Source organism: Sitophilus oryzae, unplaced genomic scaffold (genome assembly GCF_002938485.1).
Source record: "Sitophilus oryzae breed Bouriz unplaced genomic scaffold, Soryzae_2.0 scaffold_706_pilon_pilon, whole genome shotgun sequence".
NCBI lineage: Eukaryota > Metazoa > Arthropoda > Insecta > Coleoptera > Curculionidae > Sitophilus > Sitophilus oryzae.
Genome location: NW_022147314.1, coordinates 436,162 through 459,851, shown reverse-complemented (window position 1 = coordinate 459,851; position 23,690 = coordinate 436,162). Strand labels below are relative to the sequence as shown.

At 29.8% G+C, this 23,690-nt stretch overlaps 1 protein-coding gene across 3 annotated transcripts in view; it reads left to right on the top strand.

Annotated features, from left to right (window-relative positions):
- LOC115888295 (calexcitin-1) overlaps positions 1 to 23,690 on the top strand; it is a 233,935-nt gene that overhangs the window by 198,002 nt on the left and 12,243 nt on the right. For all 3 annotated transcript variants that reach the window (XM_030907974.1, XM_030907973.1, XM_030907972.1), the window contains exons 3-4: positions 1,818 to 1,870; positions 21,879 to 21,998. In XM_030907974.1, coding sequence (XP_030763834.1) covers positions 1,818 to 1,870; positions 21,879 to 21,998 — 173 coding nt within the window. The remainder of the gene's footprint in view (positions 1 to 1,817; positions 1,871 to 21,878; positions 21,999 to 23,690) is intronic.

Below are 23,690 nucleotides of genomic sequence, written 5' to 3'. Positions count from 1 at the left end.
TTCTATTTTCCATTTAAATAATATGGGGGAACAATTTTTTTTTTATTTTATTACGTTCTAACAAATCAGCGTTTTGTAGAAATCGATACAAATTCTTAGAAAATTGAACAGTCATGATATGAATGAATGTCTTGACAGGTCTGATTATGAATATTCATTTAATCGACTCTTAATTGACTGTTTTTCAACTTCAAATCGTATATGATACCTTCCATAATTTTTTATATTTTATCACGAAATAATGGCTAAAAAACATAAAATAGCATATTTTGTGGAAGGTTCATATACGATTTGAAATTGAACTTTAACCTTCAATAACTTTCAAACGAGTCGATTAAATGAAAACTCATATCAGACCTTTTCTGCAGACCGTTCAATTTCCTACAAGGATATGTATTAATCATGGAAGAATATGTATGAAAATCATGATAAGACACCTCTTAATATTAATATTAAGATCTCAAACTTTACCAGATTTTTTTTCATCACCCTGAACGATATTTTCATGGTAACTAAATAGAAAAAAAAATTGGGGCACCCTAGTAACAACACTAAGATTTTTTTGTATAGATTTCCCAATATCTCTAATATTTATTCGATCTACTTGTTGAGACTATACTTAACACACGGTATTCGAAGAATTCTGGTCTAAAAGAAAGCATATAACAGTAAATAAAAAATAGAAAAAACACCACACAAAATATGATACATTTATAAAATCGTACCCATTTATCACCCTGAATTGATCTAAAATTAAAATCCTATCGAAAAAAGACGATGACTCAATAACAAATTCACCTAATCATGCAGTATTTATTTATCAAGGCATACAAAAAATCAATACATATTGAAACATCTCCCTTCAAAACATCATTAATTCATCGCTATAAATCCTTCTCTCGCTACTTCATTTTCTACATCTCCACCACGCTCCATTCTCATTTTCCTGTTAATTTTTCTCTCAATATTATTCCAGATTTTAATCCAGGTACGGAGGAACATCGGAAATGATTTTTATATTCCAGATTCCAAAGGGACCGGATTAAATTTCTCGTTGTCAGACGTCAAAAATGAGCCTTGGCATGTGGAAAAGCTATAAATTTTCATTCACTGACTAATGAAAATCTACCAGTCATTGTCGGGAAATTTCACAAATCGTTACGTTTCAAACTGTTCAATCTTCACGTTATTAAAACAGTCGATATATTATCCTTCTTTTTATTTCTCAAAATTTTATTAATCACGAGAATACTGATAACAAATGGCTAATTTTTCTGGTAATTAGATTTTCAAAAATTAAAATTTATTAATAAATATAAATTATTATTTTAAGCAAAATAAAAAAAACTAATCGGTCTTCGCCTAATAATAATAGTATGTCCCCGGCTTGTCTATACAAGAGGAAAAACTTATTATTGATTACTTATATAAAATGGTTAATCCCGTTTATACTTTTACCAATTTCCCATACCATTTTAGTTAAATACGTAAGGTTTAAGTGTGATAAACCTTAATCAAATTTAACTTTATTTCAATCATAGAATCTAAAAATCGAATATTATATAGGGCGTTCCATTTAAAAAAATACAATTATAATATTTTTTACTTATTTGGGACACTCTGTAACTCTGTATCTGGTAAAAATATTTTTAAATTGTAGCGCTAATAGTCCTTCAATGAACCCAGAACTTACAATTTGTAAAAATCAAATCGTTTAGCTACAATACTCAGTGTCGTACATGGTGAACAACCCTGTATAAGAAAAAGTAAATAATATTTATTAGTTGCACCTAATTACACATTATTATTTGTTTCAGATGTTAACCAAAGTGGGACCATTGACAAAAAGGACTTTGAACTGGCCATCGAAGTAAGTTATATTCATCAATATTAACAATAACACTCCAGTTTCCAGACAAAAATCTTACAAATATTCCCCAATTTTTGTATTATAGCCTTCAATCAACGCTGATAAGCATTCTGAAATACTAATGTAGTTATTCCAAGATTTTCTTTGACTCTATGATAACAAATCATTGTTTTTAACTTTTTTATAAAAAAATAATCTACAGGGTGGTCCGAACTGTATTCCGGAAACTTCGGCAGCATATTCTACACATAAAAATAAGTAAAAAGTTCGTATATATACAGGGTGGTCCGAACTGTATTCCGGAAACTTCGGCAGCATATTCCGCAGAAAAAAATAAGTAAAAAATTTCGTATAAATGTATGTCCTAAAATGCTTAGTTTCGGAGATACCGGGTGTAGAAGTTTCATTTTTATTTCGATTTTTTCCAAATAACTTCCGAAGTAACGTCAATATTTGGATAAAAATTGGTGTCTGGCAGTTTTTTGACATGAGAAATTTGATTTTGATGTCAATAGGACTCTTATTTGTAGGGGGCGCCTAACCAAACCTACATGTGTTTTAACTGTTTTGAAGAGTAATAACTTTTCGTCCGTACCTATATATATACCGTATAAATAACTTTCGTCCGTACCGTATAAAACTACTGAGTAAAAAAATATACATTTCCATGACTTCTTACGTAAAAAATGTCTCTTGGTAAAACTCGCTACGAACAACCGCTCTCAATATATTTAGATTGGAAATAGTCAATACATGTCATTATTGACAAAAAATAAACACGTTGTAAATTTTTATTTTTTTAAATTAATCATAAATAGACAAAACAGTTTCTCTTGAACTTCTGGTACAAAAACATTTCAAATTTATTATTTCAGTCTAATAACTATTTAGTCAACACGTTTAATTTATGTCAATGATGACATGTATTGACAATTTCGATTCCAAATATTTCGAGAACTATTACTCGTAGCTATTTTTACCTAGAGACCTTTTTTACGTAGAAAACGACGTAAATGTATATTCTTTTACTCAGTAGTTTTATACAGGTACGGACGCGAAAAGTTATTACTTTTCAAACCAGTTAAAAAATATGTAGGTGGCGCCCTCTACAAGTAGGCGTCATATTGACATCAAAATCAATTTTTTCATGTCAAAAAGCTCCTAGATTCCAATTTTCATCCATATATTGACGTTACTTCAGAAATTATTTGGAAAAAATCGAAATAAAAAGGAAATATCTACACCCTGTATCTCCGAAACTAAGCATTTTAGGACATATGTTTATAGGAACTTTTTTACGTATTTTTATCTGCAGAATATGCTGCCGAAGTTTCCAGAATACAATTCGGACCACCCTGTATAAAAAATTCACAGTCCTTTACAAAGATGCAACCGGGGGGGCATTGAAAATGATGAATAAAAACGTAAATATATGATTAGTGTTAATATGAGTATTTAAATAACGAACTTTAACGAACGAAAAAACAACAGATTTAAAGATTCACTGAAAAAGTAGTAGTGTGAACATTAAATAAAACATTATCAATAATAATTATGCGATCGCACCTATCCGTAAAACAAGCAAGCAAAAAAACCTCGAAAAAAACAAAATAACATACAAAACATCAGGTTAACATGATGACAGATCATGATCAATGACAGATAAAGAATTCTTAGGGAAAGTTACACTTTACGATATAATTTTTTAAATGTTAAAGGCAAACCCCTTTTAAACACAAAACTTTTTAATACCTACTACTGTATCTAAAAGACTTTTTTTAAATTACTAAATTCTTAGCCACGCTTCTGTTTTTCTTGGCTGCTGTGCGTCACGTCACAGATTAACAGGTCCACGTTTGCACCACAAGGCGATGCTGCAGACCACTAGGTAGACCGGTCGTAGAAATTTATGTTATACAACTTGTAGTCAATCTACACAAATATTATCAAAAACTTTTTTTCTTTTAAAATGTGTTCAGATTTTGTAAAAAATCTGAATCATTTAAAGTCAAAATGGCAAAACTTAAATTTGATATGAGTTTCTTAGTTTTTAACTAATATAGTGGTGAATTACAAAAATTCCTTTTCAATGAAAATTAATGAGTTAAATAAAATAATTTAATAAATTACTAGCTTTTTCTCGCGACTACGTTCGCGTTACACCTCGAATCGTTCATGCATTGATTTAAATGATTTTTTACTTCTTTATAGAGAGCTAGTGAGCATAGATGTTTTTTATTTTTCATCTATTTTTTATTTATTAAGAGCACTAATACTCTCTTTATAGGTTATTTTTTATTCTTTGAAGGATAATTGAGGAAGATATATTTCGTTATGATGTCACTAAATAAACCCTTGTATAAAATTTTATACTGTCTGGTTTATAATGTTATAGTATTGCATTTTCGTAGAGCAAACTTTCATTCTCTATTCTACTCCCTAAGGGTATAAATTTCATAAATTCGCTTTACCTTTGTGCCAATTTTTATGTGTATAATCCAGAGGTCACCAAGTTTTATATAAATTTTTACTAACTTTACCCATTTGGTTGATGAATTTCAGAAATTTCTTCTAATTCTTTTTGTAGGATTTCATTCTTCTAGACCAAATAGTAAGGAATTTTCATACAATAAACTGTTCCGAGATAATTTTACTCTCTAAGAGGATGAATTTCCTAAAATCGCTTTGTGTAGCTAATTCACTAATGTCGTTTAAACGAACCTTTGTGCTAATATTTATGTATGTAAAGCTGGCGGCATGAACTCACTCTAAAATATCTAAAAACGTTATATATAATCTAACTGACACACCACTGACAATGACAAATAATTTATTTCTGGAGGTATTGTGTGTAGGTGTTTTTCAGGTATGTTTTAGTATTTAGTCGTTTTACACAAAGAAATAGCCATTAAGCACTATAAAAATACTTCATAACAAATCTACACATATATACCTTTCATTTAAAAAAAGAATCATCAAGATTGGTAAAGCGGTTTCGGCGGGATGGATGCAACAAGAAAACCATTTGAGCTTTTCTATATGTATGGATTAATTATTTTTCCAACATATTTTACTTTGCAAATTTTTATAAATATTCAGACTCGCCAATATCGTACTTCACCGTGTCCAGTCTGTTTGGCCAAACGTAGACCGATTCCTCTTCGGCGGCGTCGTGACCCTGGCCGAAGGAAGAGTCTTGAAGACGCTCATCCGCGCATAGGAATAAGTTGACTGCGTAGCGTATTGCGTATTAATCGATTCTGAAACTTTCTATCTAGTGTATAACATGTTGAGCAAGCTTATTATTTTAATCTCGATTTTAATGGATAAATGTGTGAAATGCCACCTGAATATCTTCCTCCATGACATGTTTTTACTTTTTTGTTATGGTAAAGTGATTTGTATAAACTTTATTCAATAACGTATATTTTCCTCCATTTGGTGATTTTTTAATTTTAAGCGAAAATTAAGTATAACATTTTAGGAAAAAGAAACACTGTAATATTTAAAAGGATAAGAAGAAATTAGTCTTATTTTGAAAGGAAAATATAGAAAAAACTCTTTGTAAAGAAAAAGTCTTTATACTAACCAGAATCCGGAAATATTACTTATTACTTCGCATAACTTCAAGAATATCTACTTTTAATAATAAACACTTCAGAAATACACCAGTAAAAACATTTATTATTTGAGATTAAAACTCGAATTAAATTATAAATATTAGTTACTTATTTTGTTATAGCTTTTATAGGCCTGTTTAACGACTTAATAAGTTACCTAGCGAAAAAATCTGTGCGCGTACCTACCACTATTGTTACAGGTTAATTCGTTAAAGAAATATGTTACACAAGTTAAAAACGCTAAAATTTTAATGGTATTACTTGTGCATTTGGCCTTATAATGTAATTTGTTGGAATTATATCTTCTTTAAATATAATTAGACTTTTTAACGACTTTTAAGTTACCTAGGAAAAAATCTGTGCACGTACCTACCAGTATTGTTACAGGTTAATTCGTGAAACAAATGTGTTACATATTATTCGTGGTATTAGTGGTATTATATTGGAATCAGCTTGGCATTAGCGGGGTATTATATGAGAAATTTTGGTATTTAATTTGTATTTTTGGCATTACTTTGGTATTAGTATACAGACATTTGTCAGCGGTTTACTCCTTGTAGATAATCAAAAAGTTTTTTGATAAAATTTGCTTTTTATGTCAGATCATTTCTATGAAAAATTACATTAGATTTTTATTAAAGACGCTGGGTAATGAAAACATTGACTAATAAAGCTTGTCCACTTTAAATAAGGGGTCACAACATATCCTCCTTGGAGTGTTTGGGTTAAGGGGTGTATAATAAATTAATCGTTGTTTTATAATAAAAACCATAAAACATTTATTTGTGAGTAAAATAATGCAATGGTTGGATATCTCTCCTTTATAATTAGGTGACTAAAAATACACTAAAATAATTAGAAAAAAAATCTTGTACTTATTTAGTAATTACGTCAATATTAATTAATTGACTTTCTTGCCCTCAAATTGAATTTGTGCCCTCTTATATCGTAAGAGTTGGTTACCTGGTTACACCCCTTACAGAAAACAGTGTAAGGGGTGTAAATAAATTGCATAATTACTGTTTTTTATAATAACAACTATAAAACATTTCTTATTTGTGAGATTAAAAAAACAAAACAATGCATTGGTTAAAATAAGTACATTCAATACATATGTATATGTGTTATAACATAATATAGCCATTACTATTATACTATTATTATTAAAATAATATGTGTGTAACATATTTCTTTAACGAATTAACATGTAACAGACACTTATATGCCCAGTATATTTTTGTTTAATAAACCAATCAGGAAAAATCCAAAACCTACCGTTATAGGAGGTATAAGATGATTAAACTTATATAATGACAACTACATATCGGATAACAAATTAATTACTACAGTCAGCCAGTTCAGCTACTGTCTAGGTAGAATATACCTAGAGTACCTACACCTACCTATGATGTAGGTAGATTAAAGCTTATTTTGACGTTACCTCTCACTTCGGTGTCACAAGCTGAATTTTTCAGGGATGGAAGTACAGTACATGATATGGGGACGGACCCTTATTCCAAAAGTAGTACAAAATTAGACCGGGTAAAAGGGCACTATCATCAAAAATCGATATATTAATACCACCGTATAGAGAAAACAAATACTTATTTTTTGATCCAGTACACAATAAAGTCTTCGTAGGGAGTAATTTTTTATAATTATTTACAAAAAAACATTTCTATTAGCGCTTATGACCAAAAAAAACTTTAAACATGAATAATCATTTCAATCATGCGAAAATTTGGTTTAAAAATAGATTTTTTTTAATATAACTTTCATTTAACGAAAAACGAAGGCCTAAATGACAAAAAGAAACAATTTAAAAGTTTCGCTTATGTCTTGACAAGGTATCAAAGCAAACCCCGTATTTTTTGCTTTTAAACTAATAAAGATATATCAATAAACAATTAGCGATGTAATGGTTTTTGCGCGCGCTGACCAACTGCCACCGCTGCGCCGAGATTTCCTATACCCTTGTATATATGACGTCATGGTGTGGCAAATGTAGCATTTTAATTCGATTTGGGCTCCCTTATATAGGATAACAGAAACATTTTCAATGTTAAAAATGCATATCATAATTATTGTAACTGGGATTGCATGAAATACAGAGCCGGAAAGTTCTGATTTCGGCCGTAGCGATGCTATAAATTAATGCTGCTATCAAAATTTTAAAAGCCAGCTAAAATGCACCAAGCCTATACATATTTCTTAATTTGTTAGTTGAAGTAAGTATGTTTATGTATTAAGTATCCAAGAAAAATACCAAAAATGTTATAATTCTAAGAAAAATCCGAAACCAGAATTACACAGAAGATGTGTTTTTTTTAATAAACAATTTTTATCTTGATACACCCAATGTGAATCAATATAAATTTAAAGAAAAACACCTGGTAATCGAAAAAACGGCCCCCAGTTGACGGTCGATGACATTCTTCATATAATTTTACATAAAATAACAGCGATCTTCATGTCCAAGCCATCTCTGACGCTTTTTTTTCAATCGTATATTATTTATTATTTGAATTATTTATTCATTTATGAATAAAATCTAAAATTATCATGGTAACCATCTTAATGTATTTAAAAACAAACCAATAAGATATTTACTCATTCTTTTTCTAAGAAGCTCCTATTGTCTAATCCAATATTTTTCTGCATTACTTAGTTGTTACACAACTTTGATATTACACCTTTATCTTTTTGATGATATATCTGAGATAAATTAAAAAGTTAAGATTACTTTTTTCTTCTGAGAAACTTATGAAAAATATACAATTCTAGGTATTAAATAACTTGAGAGGCTTGTCTACTAACATGAACTAATATCGTGAACAATATTATTTCAAATAGGATAGGTAATTCTTAAAAATCAAGCTAATAATATAGATAAAATTAATGTATTAAGAGAATAAGATTTTTTTTTATTTATCACTGATAAATACTATAGAATAAAAAAACGGCGCCAGAGATAGCTTGGAATCACTGTCATTTTATATGCAAAATTTTATGGGGTATATAGATCATTATTTATAGGCCAACTACAAGCCGTTTTTTTTTTAATTTAAGTAGTCCTAAGTATTTAGTAATAAGCCATTTCTTTACATAAATAAAAGGCTCAAGTTTCGTTTACTTCAAATCAGTTATATAAGAAATATTTGTTTATTTAGTATTTGGAAGCTTTTTCGGATAGTATGTCATAAAAAAATTTCTGCGGAAATGTATCCTTTTCGAGTTTTTCAACTTTAGAATAGCTGAAATCAGGGTTACTTTCGTTTGCTTGAAAGCAGCTATATAAGAAATATTTGTTTATTTAGTATTTGGAAGCTTTTTCGGATAGTATGTCATAAAAAAATTTCTGCGGAAATGTATCTTTTCGAGTTTTTCAACTTTAGAATAGCTGAAATCAGGGTTACTTTCGTTTGCTTGAAAGCAGCTATATAAGAAATATTTGTTTATTTAGTATTTGGAAGCTTTTTTCGGATAGTATGTCATAAAAAAATTTCTGCGGAAATGTATCCTTTTCGAGTTTTTCAACTTTAGAATAGCTGAAATCAGGGTTACTTTCGTTTGCTTGAAAGCAGCTATATAAGAAATATTTGTTTATTTAGTATTTGGAAGCTTTTTCGGATAGTATGTCATAAAAAAATTTCTGCGGAAATGTATCCTTTTCGAGTTTTTCAACTTTAGAATAGCTGAAATCAGGGTTACTTTCGTTTGCTTGAAAGCAGCTATATAAGAAATATTTGTTTATTTAGTATTTGGAAGCTTTTTCGGATAGTATGTCATAAAAAAATTTCTGCGGAAATGTATCCTTTTCGAGTTTTTCAACTTTAGAATAGCTGAAATCAGGGTTACTTTCGTTTGCTTGAAAGCAGCTATATAAGAAATATTTGTTTATTTAGTATTTGGAAGCCTTTTTGAATAGTATGTAATTTTCCGCTGAAAGGCATCATTTTCAGTTTTTCAGCTTTAGAATAGCTGAAACCAGTTACACGAAAACACGTTTCTGTTTTTCATTCTAGAATTTTTTCTAAAAATAGACACTCACATAAACTTCTTGGTGGAACTCTATCGATTTCATTTTATGATAAAATATAGCAAAATTTGAAAAGTACTGGGTAATTGGAATTCGTAAACAGACGCGTTTTAGCTTACAGCGTGTTTTGATTGCTTTGGTTATATTTGTTTTGGTTTGGTTTGTTGGTTCATTTTTGTTTATTTTCGTTTTTATCGGTAAGGTATTGATGTATAAATTACAGTATCTACTAGGTTAAGTTCATACCTACGCAAGAAAAGTGTTTAGAATGTAAAGCAGGAACACGTTTTCATGTAACTGATTTCAGTTATTCTAAAGTCGGAAAAAAGAGAATGATGCCCGGACCCCATTAGCCAACACGCTACGCCACGCGATGCCATGCTACCCACGTCATGGAGATCAGTGCGTATGTTTTTCCATTTAATTACATGTATTGCGTACACACTAGGCAACTCCATGCCATCCGACGCTATAACACGCTATGACACGTGTGTTGGTCGATTCGTCGGTCCCAGATCTCACCGATGTGTGTTACGGCGTATTGTTCCCCGCTTGCCACTCTAGTCCCCTTGTTCCAATAGATTTTCTAAATCTAGTGTCGTTTTTTTTTAATTTTACATTCCACAAGATTATGTAAATATTCAAATTGTTCTCTGTCCATACAAAAGTACATATGGTACCGATTAGGGTCGAGTTCTTTAATTAGCGTATGGACAGCACCATATTTATTGCGTTTTTTGTTCATTTTGTGTACCCAAAATCTTCTTTTTTTCCATTTTCTAATACAATAGCAGCACCTGTACACAACTAAAAATTCTTGTCACTGGAAGAACTGCTTGAATCAAACATTGTTATAAGTTATAACTTTTCTAACGGTTATTTTTGAATGCAATAGAAAACAAAATACAAATTCTATTATTAATTTTGAAATTTAATAATCAAAAATTAAGGAAAGAAGGTTAAAGCAGATTGTGAAGTTAAGGTATTATGATTATAATCTAATATCGGTATGGGTTCGATATTTCTAGTATTTTTGTATCCCTACTGACAACTTTTTTAACTCTAATAAAAATTTCAGGCGTGTTAACACGTGTTACCTAATGTGTACACCCATTCCCACATCGCAACACGTGTGATAGCGTGGCATCGCGTGGCATCACGTCGGGTGTTGGCTAATGGGGTCCCGGCTTTATGCATTTCCGCTGAGATATTTTTTATGATTTTGTGTTTGGGAGGCTTCTATATACTGGATGTTTTGTTGTTTTTTTTATAAGTGATTTCAAGTAAAAAAAATTCACAGTCTTTTACAAAGATGCAACCGGGGGGGCATTGAAAATGATGAATAAAAACGTAAAAATATGATTAGTGTTAATATGAGTGTATTAAATACATATGTTTAAATAACGAACTTAACAAAAAACAACAGATTTAAAGATTCACTGAAAGAGTAGTAGTGTTAACATTAAATAAAACATTATCAATAATAATTATGCGATCGCACCTATCCGTAAAACAATCAAGCAAAAAACCTCGAAAAAAACAAAATAACATACAAAACATCAGGTTAACATGATGACAGATCATGATCAATGACAGATAAATAATTCTTACGGAAAGTTACACTTTACGATATAATTTTTTAACTGTTAAAGGCAAACCCCATTTAAACACAAAACTTTTTAATACCTACTACTGTATCTAAAAGACTTTTTTTTAAATTACCAAATTCTTAGCCACGCTTCTGTTTTTCTTGGCTGTTGTGCGTCACGTCACAGATTAATAGGCCCACGTTTGCACCACAAGGCGATGCTGCAGACCACTAGGTAGACCGGTCGTAGAAATTTATGTTATACAACTTGTAGTCAATCTACACGAATATTATCAAAAACTTTTTTTCTTTTAAAATGTGTTCAGATTTTGTAAAAAGTATAAGTCAAAATCGCAAAACTTAAATTTGATATGAGTTTCTTAGTTTTTAACTAATATAGTGGCGAATTACAAAAATTCCTTTTCAATGAAAATTAATGAGTTAAATAAAATAATTTAATAAATTACTAGCTTTTTCTCGCAACTACGTTCGCGTTACACCTCGAATCGTTTATGCATTGATTTAAATGATTTTTTACTTCTTTATAGAGAGCTAGTGAACATATAGATGTTTTTTATTTTTCATCTTTTTTTTATTTATTAAGAGCACTAATACTCTCTTTATAGGTTATTTTTTATTCTTTGAAGGATAATTGAGGAAGATATATTTCCTTATGATGTCACTAAATAAACCCTTGTATAAAATTTTATACTGTCTGGTTTATAATGTTATAGTATTGCATTTTCGTACAGCAAACTTTCATTCCCTATTTTACTCCCTAAGGGTATAAATTTCATAAATTCGCTTTACCTTTGTGCCAATTTTTATGTGTATAATCCAGACGTCACCAAGTTTTATATAAATTTTTACTAACTTTACCCATTTGGTTGATGAATTTCAAAAATTTCTTCTAATTCTTTTTGTAGGATTTCATTCTTCTAGACGAAATAGTAAGGAATTTTCATACAACAAACTGTTCCGAGATAATTTTACTCTCTAAGAGGATGAATTTCCTAAAATCGCTTTGTGTAGCTAATTCACTAATGTCGTTTAAACGAACCTTTGTGCTAATATTTATGTATCTAAAGCTGGCGGCATCAACTCACTCTAAAATATCTAAAAACGTAATATATAATCTAACTGACACACCACTGACAATGACAACTAATTTATTTCTGGAGGTATTGTGTGTAGGTGTTTTCAGGTATGTTTTAGTATTTAGTCGTTTTACACAAAGAAATAGCCATTAAGCACTATAAAAATACTTCATAACAAATCTACACATATATACCTTTCATTTAAAAAAAGAATCATCAAGATTGGTAAAGCGCTTTCGGCGGGATGGATGCAACAAAAAAACCCTTTGAGCTTTTATATATGTATGGACTAATTATTTTTCCAACATATTTTACTTTGCAAATTTTTATAAATATTCAGACTCGCCAATATCGTACTCCACCGTGTCCAGCCTGTTTAGCCAAACGTAGGCCGATTCCTCTTCGGCGGCGTCGTGACCCTGGCCGAAGGAAGAGTCTTGAAGACGCTCATCCGCGCATAGGAATAAGTTGACTGCGTAGCGTATTGCGTATTAATCGATTCTGAAACTTTCTATCTCGTGTATAACATGTTACGCAAGTTTATTATTTTAATCTCGATTTTAATAGATAAATGTGTGAAATGCCACCTGAATATCTTCCGCCATGACATGTTTTTACTTTTTTGTTATGGTAAAGTGATTTGTATAAACTTTATTCAATAACGTATATTTTCCTCCATTTGTGATTTTTTAATTTTAAGCGAAAATTAAGTATAACATTTTAGGAAAAAGAAACACTGTAATATTTAAAAGAATAAGAAGAAATTAGTCTTATTTTGAAAGGAAAATATAGAAAAAACTCTTTCTATAGAAAAAGTCTTTATACTAACCAGAATCCGGTGACATATACGCGGTCTCACCGGAAACATTACTTATTACTTCGCATAACTTGAAGAATATCTACTTTTAATAATGAACACTTCAGAAATACACCAGTAAAAACATTTATTATTTGAGATTAAAACTCGAATTAAATTATAAATATTAGTTACCTATGTTGTTATAGCTTTTATAGGCCTGTTTAACGACTTAATAAGTTACCTAGCGAAAAAATCTGTGCGCGTACCTACCACTATTGTTACAGGTTAATTCGTTAAAGAAATATGTTACACAAGTTAAAAACGCTAAAATTTTAATGGTATTACTTGTGCATTATTGGCCTTATAATGTAATTTGTTGGAATTATATCTTCTTTAAATATAATTAGACTTTTTAACGACTTTTAAGTTACCTAGGAAAAAATCTGTGCACGTACCTACCAGTATTGTTACAGGTTAATTCGTGAAACAAATGTGTTACATATTATTCGTGGTATTAGTGGTATTATATTGGAATCAGCTTGGCATTAGTGGGGCATTATATGAGAAATTTTGGTATTTAATTTGTATTTTTGGCATTACTTTGGCATTAGTATACAGACATTTGTCAGCGGTTTACTCCTTGTAGATAATCAAAAAGTTTTTTGATAAAATTTGCTTTTTATGTCAGATCATTTCTATGAAAAATTACATTAGATTTTTATTAAAGACGCTGGGTAATTAAAACATTGACTAATAAAGCTTGTCCACTTTAAATAAGGGGTCACGAAATATCCTCCTTGGAGTGTTTGGGTTAAGGGGTGTATAATAAATTAATCGTTGTTTTATAATAAAAACCATAAAACATTTATTTGTGAGTAAAATAATGCAATGGTTGGATATCTCTCCTTTATAATTAGGTGACTAAAAATACACTAAAATAATTAGAAAAAAAATCTTGTACTTATTTAGTAATTACGTCAATATTAATTAATTGACTTTCTAGTCTATTTTATTTTATGTACAAATATATTATTAAATTTTAAGCATTAAGTAATAAAACACTTTGTGCCCTCTTATATCGTAAGAGGTTACGAAATATACTCCTGGTTACACCCCTTACAGAAAACAGTGTAAGGGGTGTAAATAAATTGTATAATCACTGTTTTTTATAATAAAAACTATAAAACATTTCTTATTTGTGAGATTAAAAAAACAAAACAATGCATTGGTTAAAATAAGTACATTCAATACATATGTATGTGTTATAACATAATATAGCCATTACTATTATACTATTATTATTAAAATAATATGTGTGTAACATATTTCTTTAACGAATTAACCTGTAACAGACATTTATATGCCCAGTATATTTTTGTTTAACAAACCAATCAGGAAAAATCCAAAACCTACCGTTATAGGAGGTATAAGATGATTAAACTTATATAATGACAACTACTTATCGGATAACAAATTAATTACTACTGTCAGCTAGTTCAGCTACTGTCTAGGTAGAATATACCTAGAGTACCTACACCTACCTATGATGTAGGTAGATTAAAGCTTATTTTGACGTTACCTCTCACTTCGGTGTCACAAGCTGAATTTTTCAGGGATGGAAGTACAGTACATGATATGGGGACCCTTATTCCGAAAGTAGTACAAAATTAGACCGGGTAAAAGGGCACTATCATCAAAAATCGATATATTAATACCACCGTATAGAGAAAACAAATACTTATTTTTTGATCCAGTACACAATAAAGTCTTCGTAGGGAGTAATTTTTTATAATTATTTACAAAAAAACATTTCCATTAGCGCTTATGACCAAAAAAAACTTTAAACATGAATAATCATTTCAATCATGCGAAAATTTGGTTTAAAAATAGATTTTTTTTAATATTACTTTCATTTAACGAAAAGCGAAGGCCTATATGAAAAAAAGAAACAATTTAAAAGTTTCGCATATGTCTTGACAAGGTATCAAAGCAAACCCCATGTTTTTTGCTTTTAAACTAATAAAGATATATCAATAAACAATTAGCGATGTAATGGTTTTTGCGCGCGCTGGCCGACTGCCGCCGCTGCGCCGAGATTTCCTATACCCTTGTATATATGACGTCATGGTGTGGCAAATGTAGCATTTTAATTCGATTTGGGCTCCATTATATAGGATAACAGAAACATCTTCAATGTTAAAGAACTTTACCCAAATAAAACAAATTCGGATTAGTTATACCATTTATACCTAACGCTGTATAAGAGCTGGATCGATTTTAATGACTTGTTGCATTCGTCTCCGCCCTGATTATAGTAGATAACTATTAAAATACCAAAAAACTTTACAAAACAAAATTATAGAGAAAATTAACTAAAAATTCTAAATAAATTAAGTTTGGAACGCAACTGTCAGTTGCGTTCACTCTTATGTAAAATGTAGACTGTTTGGGGGGTGGGGGGTTAATCACCGCGACCTTACAGATATACAGGGTGCTACAAATTCGCGGTACGAACATTGGTATCTCGGTAACCGTAATAGATACGAACAAGGTTAAGTTGGGGCAAAGCTGCGCTTTGGGATGTTCACCTAGATGCCATAAAAAAGTTTTAAAATGTTCAAGGATTGCTGAGTTTTTCGGAAAAAAAAAGGATTTTTTTGAAAATCAATTTTATTTTTTCCTATCGTTACTTTTTAGAAAATCGAAAAACTAATTGCACATTCTCATAGTCACTGTATTAGGGCTATCTGACAGTATTTTTAGATTTTCAAATTAGCTGATAATTTGTAAGATACAAAGGCCGACTTAATGTTTTTAAATACGGGCCTGCATTTTTTATTTCATTAGTTGACGGTCATTTGTAAAAAAATTGAAATCAACATTTTTCAACATTTATGACACAATGAGTACACAATGCATTCGGAAGTATAAGAAGAAGATATGTTCAAAGAGCAATAAATAAAATTAAACGAATAATAAATGTGTGCAATAGGAAAAGTGGTCACTCTTTCGAACATGTAGAGCATTAGAAACTATATAGTTTGTAGAGGGAAGTTGAAGATTTATTTATAATAACTACGATTAATAGTATGCATTATATTAGATCGTACACTGAGATTTTCTTCAAATTCACAGTAAAAAAAGGTTAAAAATAATATCTTTAAATTGTTAATCTGGATATTGTTTATTTGAATTTTTCAATTGGCTCGATTTTCCTTTCCCAAAGTTAATTAGCGCTGATCAATATTGTTACGATGAATATAGTCAGATTAGATAATATTAAAAAACAGAGCCGGAGTTGAAATTATGTTAAACACTAATTAAATAGTTTTGTTGTTGTTAAACTACCCAAAACTAAAAAAAGTATAAAATGTGCTTATCATTGTACACAGGAGACCGAGTTCTTTCAAAACCTGAAATAAAAAATGCAGGTCCGTATTTAAAAAAATTAAGTTGGTCTCTGTATCTCACAAATTATCAGCTAATTTGGAAATCTAAAAATAGTATCAGATAGCTATGTGGCTATGAGAATATGCAATTAGTTTTTTGATTTTCTAAAAAGTAACGACAGGAAAAAATAAAATTGATTTTCGAAAAAATCCGTTTTTTCCAAAAAAATCAGCAATCCTTGAAATTTTTAAAACTTATTTGATGGCATCTTGGTGAATATCCTAAGGCGCCCCAATTTAACCATCATCGTATCTATTACGGTTTCCGAGATACCAATGCTCGTACCTCGAATTTGTAGCACCCTGTATGGTGGGTCTCCCTTTCTTAGGTTATAACGAGTTATAACTCATCATATAGTCCCAGAGTCTTGACACAAGCCAGTATCTGAGACGGTTCTCCATCTCCGATATCGGTCGTACCAAAGTTTATAGCACGAATGGTTGTCGTCTCGGTGCACTCAGTGATGAGGTGATCTGGTGTTTCCCCATTTTCCCCACAGTATTTTGTTTCTTAACTTCAATCTACCGAGGTATTCAAATAGTTCCTCTAAGATAAATTCTACGCGTAGATGTCTGCCTGAATGATGCTGGGATTATCATTGGGCTAACTTTGTCTCAATTTAAGCTTTGTCGTATTACTATTTAAGCTGGTAAGGTAACTTAGTCTCAATTTAAGGTATATCCCAATGGTAATTGTCGAATTTGAAACATACGGTACCTATGTTTATTTATTTCGAAATTATATTATTATGTCATATTTTATCTATTATCAAGTATAATAATGTCATTATCTGAAAAGTATTGCTAATCTCACTCAATCTTATCGTTCAAGGTGAACAAATATCCTGAAAACAAAATTTATATTTTTGCTTTTAAAATCTCATAATGATAATTTATTACGTAAAGGCCGAGTTGGGTTTAGTAGGAAGGAAAAAGTGTCATTGGAGATGTAACAGTTGCTAGAGGCATTCTTACCCTTATCAATATCCTTACGTCCAAGTTTCCGTAGACAATAATTTAAATTTAAGTTAGGCCATCTGCTCTGTCTACCTAAACTGATAAATGTGCTTTTTCATGAAAACTTACAACATAAGATTAAATTTATTAATAGTTTGGGGCATATTGCTATGACTCTTAATTAGTAAATTAAATATTTAGGGTCAAGCGGTGAAAAAATGAGACATATTTAAAAAAATTTACTGTTTTTCTTAGTTACAACATTTAAAATACCAGTGCCAAACCAAATGCCTTTTATTAAAGAAATACTTGTATTTCTTTTATAAAAGGCATTTGGTGAAAAGGCAACACTGCAAATGCAAAAATATAGGAAAAATATCCCTAAAAGTCAGTATTCAGAAAAGTCAAATCATCTGTCAGTCTCATATCATCAAAAAAATTCTAAAAAGAAGACATGCTAGATTAAATATAAGAAAATCACAAAATATACGTTTAAAGGTTATTATTTCGTTTACAGGGTGGTCCGAATTTTATTCGGGAAACTTCAGTAGCATATTCTGCAGATAAACATAAGTAAAAATGTTGGTATAAATTTATGTCCTAAAATGTTTACTTTCGGTGATACTGAGTGTAGAAGTTTCATTTTTATTTCGATTTTTTCCATATAATATATGAACTATTACGTGAATATGTGGATGAATATTGGTGTTGAATATAAGCTTTTTGACATTAGAAATTTGATGTTGAAATCAATATGACTCCTACTTACAGAGGGCGCCACCTACATGTTTTTAATTGATTTGAAGAGTAACAACTTTTCGTCCGTACCTGTATAAAATTATTGAGTTAAAAAATATATATTTCCGTCGTTTTTTACGTAAAAAAGGTATCTTGGTAAAAATCGCTACGAGTAATGATTCTATAGATATTTTCAATCGAAATAATCAATACATGTCATCATTGACATAAATTAAACATGTTAACTGGATAGATTTTAGACTAAAATAAAAAAAAATTGAAATCTTTTTTGTGTCAAAGGTTCAACAGAAACTGTTATATCGTATTTTTTCGAAGAAAAATGTATGATTAATTTAAAAAAATAAAGATAGATACCAAATTTATCATTTCAATCACATCAACTCAAACATGTTTATTTTTTGTCAATAATGACATGTATTGCCAAGTATATTGTCTTATACTTGTCAATACATCTTAAAGAACGATTGTTCACAGCGATTTTTACCAAGAGAAATTTTTACGCCAAAAATTACGGATATATATACCGTATGATCGAAAAAAAACGGCGTCCAGTTGGCTTGGAAATGACGATCGATGACATTTCCCATATAATTTTACATGTAAAATGACAGCGATCTTCATTTCATAGCCATCGTTGACGCCGTTTTTATTCGATCTTACGGTATTTTATTACTCAGTAGTTTTATACAGGTATGGACGCAATGTTATTACTCTTCAAAACAGTTAAACATATATAGGTAGCGCCTCTATAAGTCCATCATTGACATCAAAATCAAGAACACCCCGACACCAATTATTATCCAAATATCGACTACAGTTCAGAAATTATTTCGAAAAAATCGAAATAAAAATGAAATTTCTACACCCTGTATCTGCGAAAGAAAGCATTTTAGGGCATACATTTATACGAACTTTTTGACTTATTTTTATTGTTTATTAAGTTTTCCGAATATAATTCGGACCACCCTGTACATTAAATGCTGGAGTAAATGTGTGACTAGAGGATAAAAAGTATACAGAAATATATTTTTTATTAGTAGAACTAAAAAATTAAAATCTAAACTAATAAAGAAAACCTGTATACAATTCAAATCAAAATACAGTAAAATTACACCGTGTCGCCAACATTTATAAATTGACAGTGTAAAACATTATAATTTAAAAAAATTGCATGGTACATTAAAAAAGAAGGTTATGCAGTTAATAAGTGACATTAAAATATTAATAGTGTCGCTTAAAAAGTAGAAGAAAAATAAATACAACTATACCAATTAATGAACTAAATATTTCTCAAAATGTATTGAAAAAGCTAATATTCCGTAGTCCTAGAAGTCCCACCTTGCAAACTTGAGGGTTGCAATTTTAATATAATATATTTCTGTAAATCATTATTTATCTCAGTAACTACAGTTTTCATTTATCAATATGAAAAGCTTTGGCTGTATTTTTCCCTATACCTCTTTGGGTGTTTTACATATTTTCTGGCATTTTTGAGTTGTGACTAAAATTTGAAAATATAGATGCTATTAACTTGTCCCTTATTTGCCCTTACCTTTATCATCCTTTATCTTATTATTACCCCTGTGTGTGTCTCAAATTTACCCCTCCAAAAAAATAGCTGCTCATACCAACAGACTTTAATTTAAATAAAAATGAAATTTCTATATCCTGTATCTGCGAAAGAAAGCATTTTAGGGCATACATTTATACGAACTTTTTGACTTATTTTTATTGTTTATTAAGTTTTCCGAATATAATTCGGACCACCCTGTATATTAAATGCTGGAGTAAATGTGTGACTAGAGGATAAAAAGTATACAGAAATATATTTTTTATTAGTAGAACTAAAAAATTAAAATCTAAACTAATAAAGAAAACCTGTATACAATTCAAATCAAAATACAGTAAAATTACACCGTGTCGCCAACATTTATAAATTGACAGTGTAAAACATTATAATTTAAAAAAATTGCATTGTACATTAAAAAAGAAGGTTATGCAGTTAATAAGAGACATTAAAATATTAATAGTGTCGCTTAAAAAGTAGAAGAAAAATAAATACAACTATACCTATTAATGAACTAAATATTTCTCAAAATGTATTGAAAAAGCTAATATTCCGTAGTCCTAGAAGTCCCACCTTGCAAACTTGAGGGTTGCAATTTTAATATAATATATTGCTTTAAATCATTATTTATCTCAGTAACTACAGTTTTCATTTATCAATATGAAAAGCTTTGGCTGTATTTTTCCCTATACCTCTTTGTGTTTTTTACATATTTTCTGGCATTTTTGAGTTGTGACTAAAATTTGAAAATATAGATGCTATTAAGTTGTCCCTTATTTGCCCTTACGTTTATCATCCTTTATCTTATTATTACCCCTGTGTGTGTCTCAAATTTACCCCTCCAAAAAAATAGCTTCTCATACCAACAGACTTTAATTTAAATAAAAATGAAATTTCTATATCCTGTATCTGCGAAAGAAAGCATTTTAGGGCATACATTTATACGAACTTTTTGACTTATTTTTATTGTTTATCAGGTTTTCCGAATACAATTCGGACCACCCAGTATATTAAATGCTGGCGTAAATGTGTGACTAGAGAATAAAAAGTATACAGAAATATATTTTTTATTAGTAGAACTAAAAAATTAAAATCTGAACTAATAAAGAAAACCTGTATACAATTCAAATCAAAATACAGTAAAATTACACCGTGTCGCCAGCATTTATAAATTGATAGTGTAAAACATTATAATTTAAAAAAATTGCATTGTACATTAAAAAAGAAGGTTATGCAGTTAATAAGTGACATTAAAATATTAATAGTATCGCTTAAAAAGTAGAAGAAAAATAAATACAACTATACCAATTAATGAACTAAATATTTCCCAAAATGTATTGAAAAAGCTAATATTCCGTAGTCCTAGAAGTCCCACCTTGCAAACTTTAATATAATATATTTCTTTAAATCATTATTTATCTCAGTAACTACAGTTTTCATTTATCAATATGAAAAGCTTTGGCTGTATTTTTCCCTATACCTCTTTGGGTTTTTTATACATATTTTCTGGCATTTTTGAGTTGTGACTAAAATTTGAAAATATAGATGCTATTAAGTTGTCCCTTATTTGCCCTTACCTTTATCATCCTTTATCTTATTATTACCCCTGTGTGTGTCTCAAATTTACCCCTCCAAAAAAATAGCTTCTCATACCAACAGACTTTAATTTAAATGGGCATGCCTTTCTAGACGCACACTCACGCAACGACAGGAATCGAAAGCTTACATCATTACATCATTATTCATATTGATGTCACCCGACAAAAGTTTGATAGTCAGTTTCAAAAGTTTTAATCCTCAAAATGCGACAATGGATTTGTAGCTTCTTCTTATTCAGTTTTTTTATGATACATAACACATATATTAAACAAATTATGAGGATGATATCTTAACAATTATTATTGTTAAATATTCCTGACCAGCAAACTGACAGAATATAAGTTTTCAGAAGTTTTATTTCAATGCCTTATTTTTTACCGAAATATGGCGTGTTTCATTTTTACACCACTTGGTCCTATTGAATACCAAAAAAATTAATCATATTAATAAGTTATAGTTTGGTATTGGTAAAATTTTCTGCAGATTTGATTACATTTTTAATAAAAATAGTTACTAATTTGTATTTTATATTAGAAAATTTGCTCATTAAGAGGATGGGCTCCAGGCAGTGACCAATACAAAAAAACTTATGACAGCATGATCCAGATTTGGGACGGCCTCAGACAAAGAGCGGATGCCAACCAGGATGGACAAGTAAGCAGTTCATTATTTCTATAAATATTAGTTTTCATTAACAGTAAATAAAAAAGCAGCATGTAAAGCAGCTGTGTAATTACCATCTGTCATTCCAAATGAACTCTCATTTTTCTTTAAAACGATGTATCTATTACAAATTCCAGTTTAGTTTAAATAATGGCTCCAAATCGATTTATTTTATTTTTGTACACGCCGATGATTAACATAGACAATATTTCACGATGGACGCACGTCGAAATATCAATAAAATCCCCAAAAATAAATTTGAACCTGAAAATAAATCTCTAAGCATTTGTTTCTATTTGTTTCTATAGTGAAATATGGTCTACGCTCTCATACACATACAACTAGTTACAGAAATACCAAAAAAATGGTTTTAGGGCTTTATACTAAAACAAAAAAAAACACTCATATTTCATACTTATATTAGAAAATTATCAGAAAAAGAATTAAAATGTAAGTTTTTATAGAAACTTATATTTTTATTCTTTTTTTTTCAGATAAAATACGAGATTTAGTATATTAGTATACATAAAATTGGATTAATTGACGTATTCAATTGTCTTTGGTCACATCCGGTTTCACCGGAAATGACTACAACTTTTGTTTTTTGAATGGCACCCGCGGTATATTTTTACTTTATTCAATACAAAGTGACACTGAATAGAATAACATATGGGATATGTTACTAAGTTCAGACACATTGTCAACTTCTGATATTTTTACTTTAAAAAAAATCGTATTTTAAATTTGAATCTAGAGTGCCATGGCTGTGTTAAAAACACCAATTTTTAATCAAGAAGCCTTGAAAAAATAGATTTGATCATTTAATGTTTTTCGTGTCTTGTCCTGGCCGGTTAAAAGGTGCCCAAATCGTTTTTTTAATCATAAGTCAATATTTTTCAAATGGAAGAAGTGTAGTTCATTAGCATATTTGAAAAAAGCATTTTTAACGAATAATTTGGTACCACACACTTTGTATTTCGAGTTAAACTGTCGATATGAACCGCATGTTACCTTTGAATAAGAATACTAAGGAAGGAGCATAATGCTATTCATGTATTCATGCATGGTGGGCGGAAAAAGGACTCTAGGGTGGGCATCCTTGACAGTTCTGTTTGACTATTCATTTGACACATTTGAATTTGATTTTAAATTTTGTGGATTTGTCAGTCTTTAGGGAGCTTATTTTATGTTATTTATTATTTATTCTACTACTGATAGTTGTAGAAAGGTAGTAAATCTAGATGGAAATTGCGGCAGAACTTAAATTAACAGTGACACTATCGCGATTTATCGAAAAAGAATCTAAAATAGTTGGTTGTGTAGCGTGCGGTAGATCTCAGCAAAAATCGAGTGAAATAATGGAACAACTTTTCGCTAGTAAGTGACTATATAATATACATACGTGTAGGAAACCGATCATTTATGAAATTCACTTAAATTAACTAATTATATATTTTTTTCTTGCATTTTTGCTTTTATTTACTACTTGTCAAAGATTAGATGTCAAAGAATTTAGATACGTCAATTTGACCTACCTGCTTCAGTAGCGTATCGGATGTTTGTGTTAATAAATAATTATTAAAGCTTATCTATTTTTATTATAATAATATGTTTTTATAACAATTTTAATAACTACCAACATTTATTCACAACGTAAAATAAAAAAAAATATTGAGTCTACCC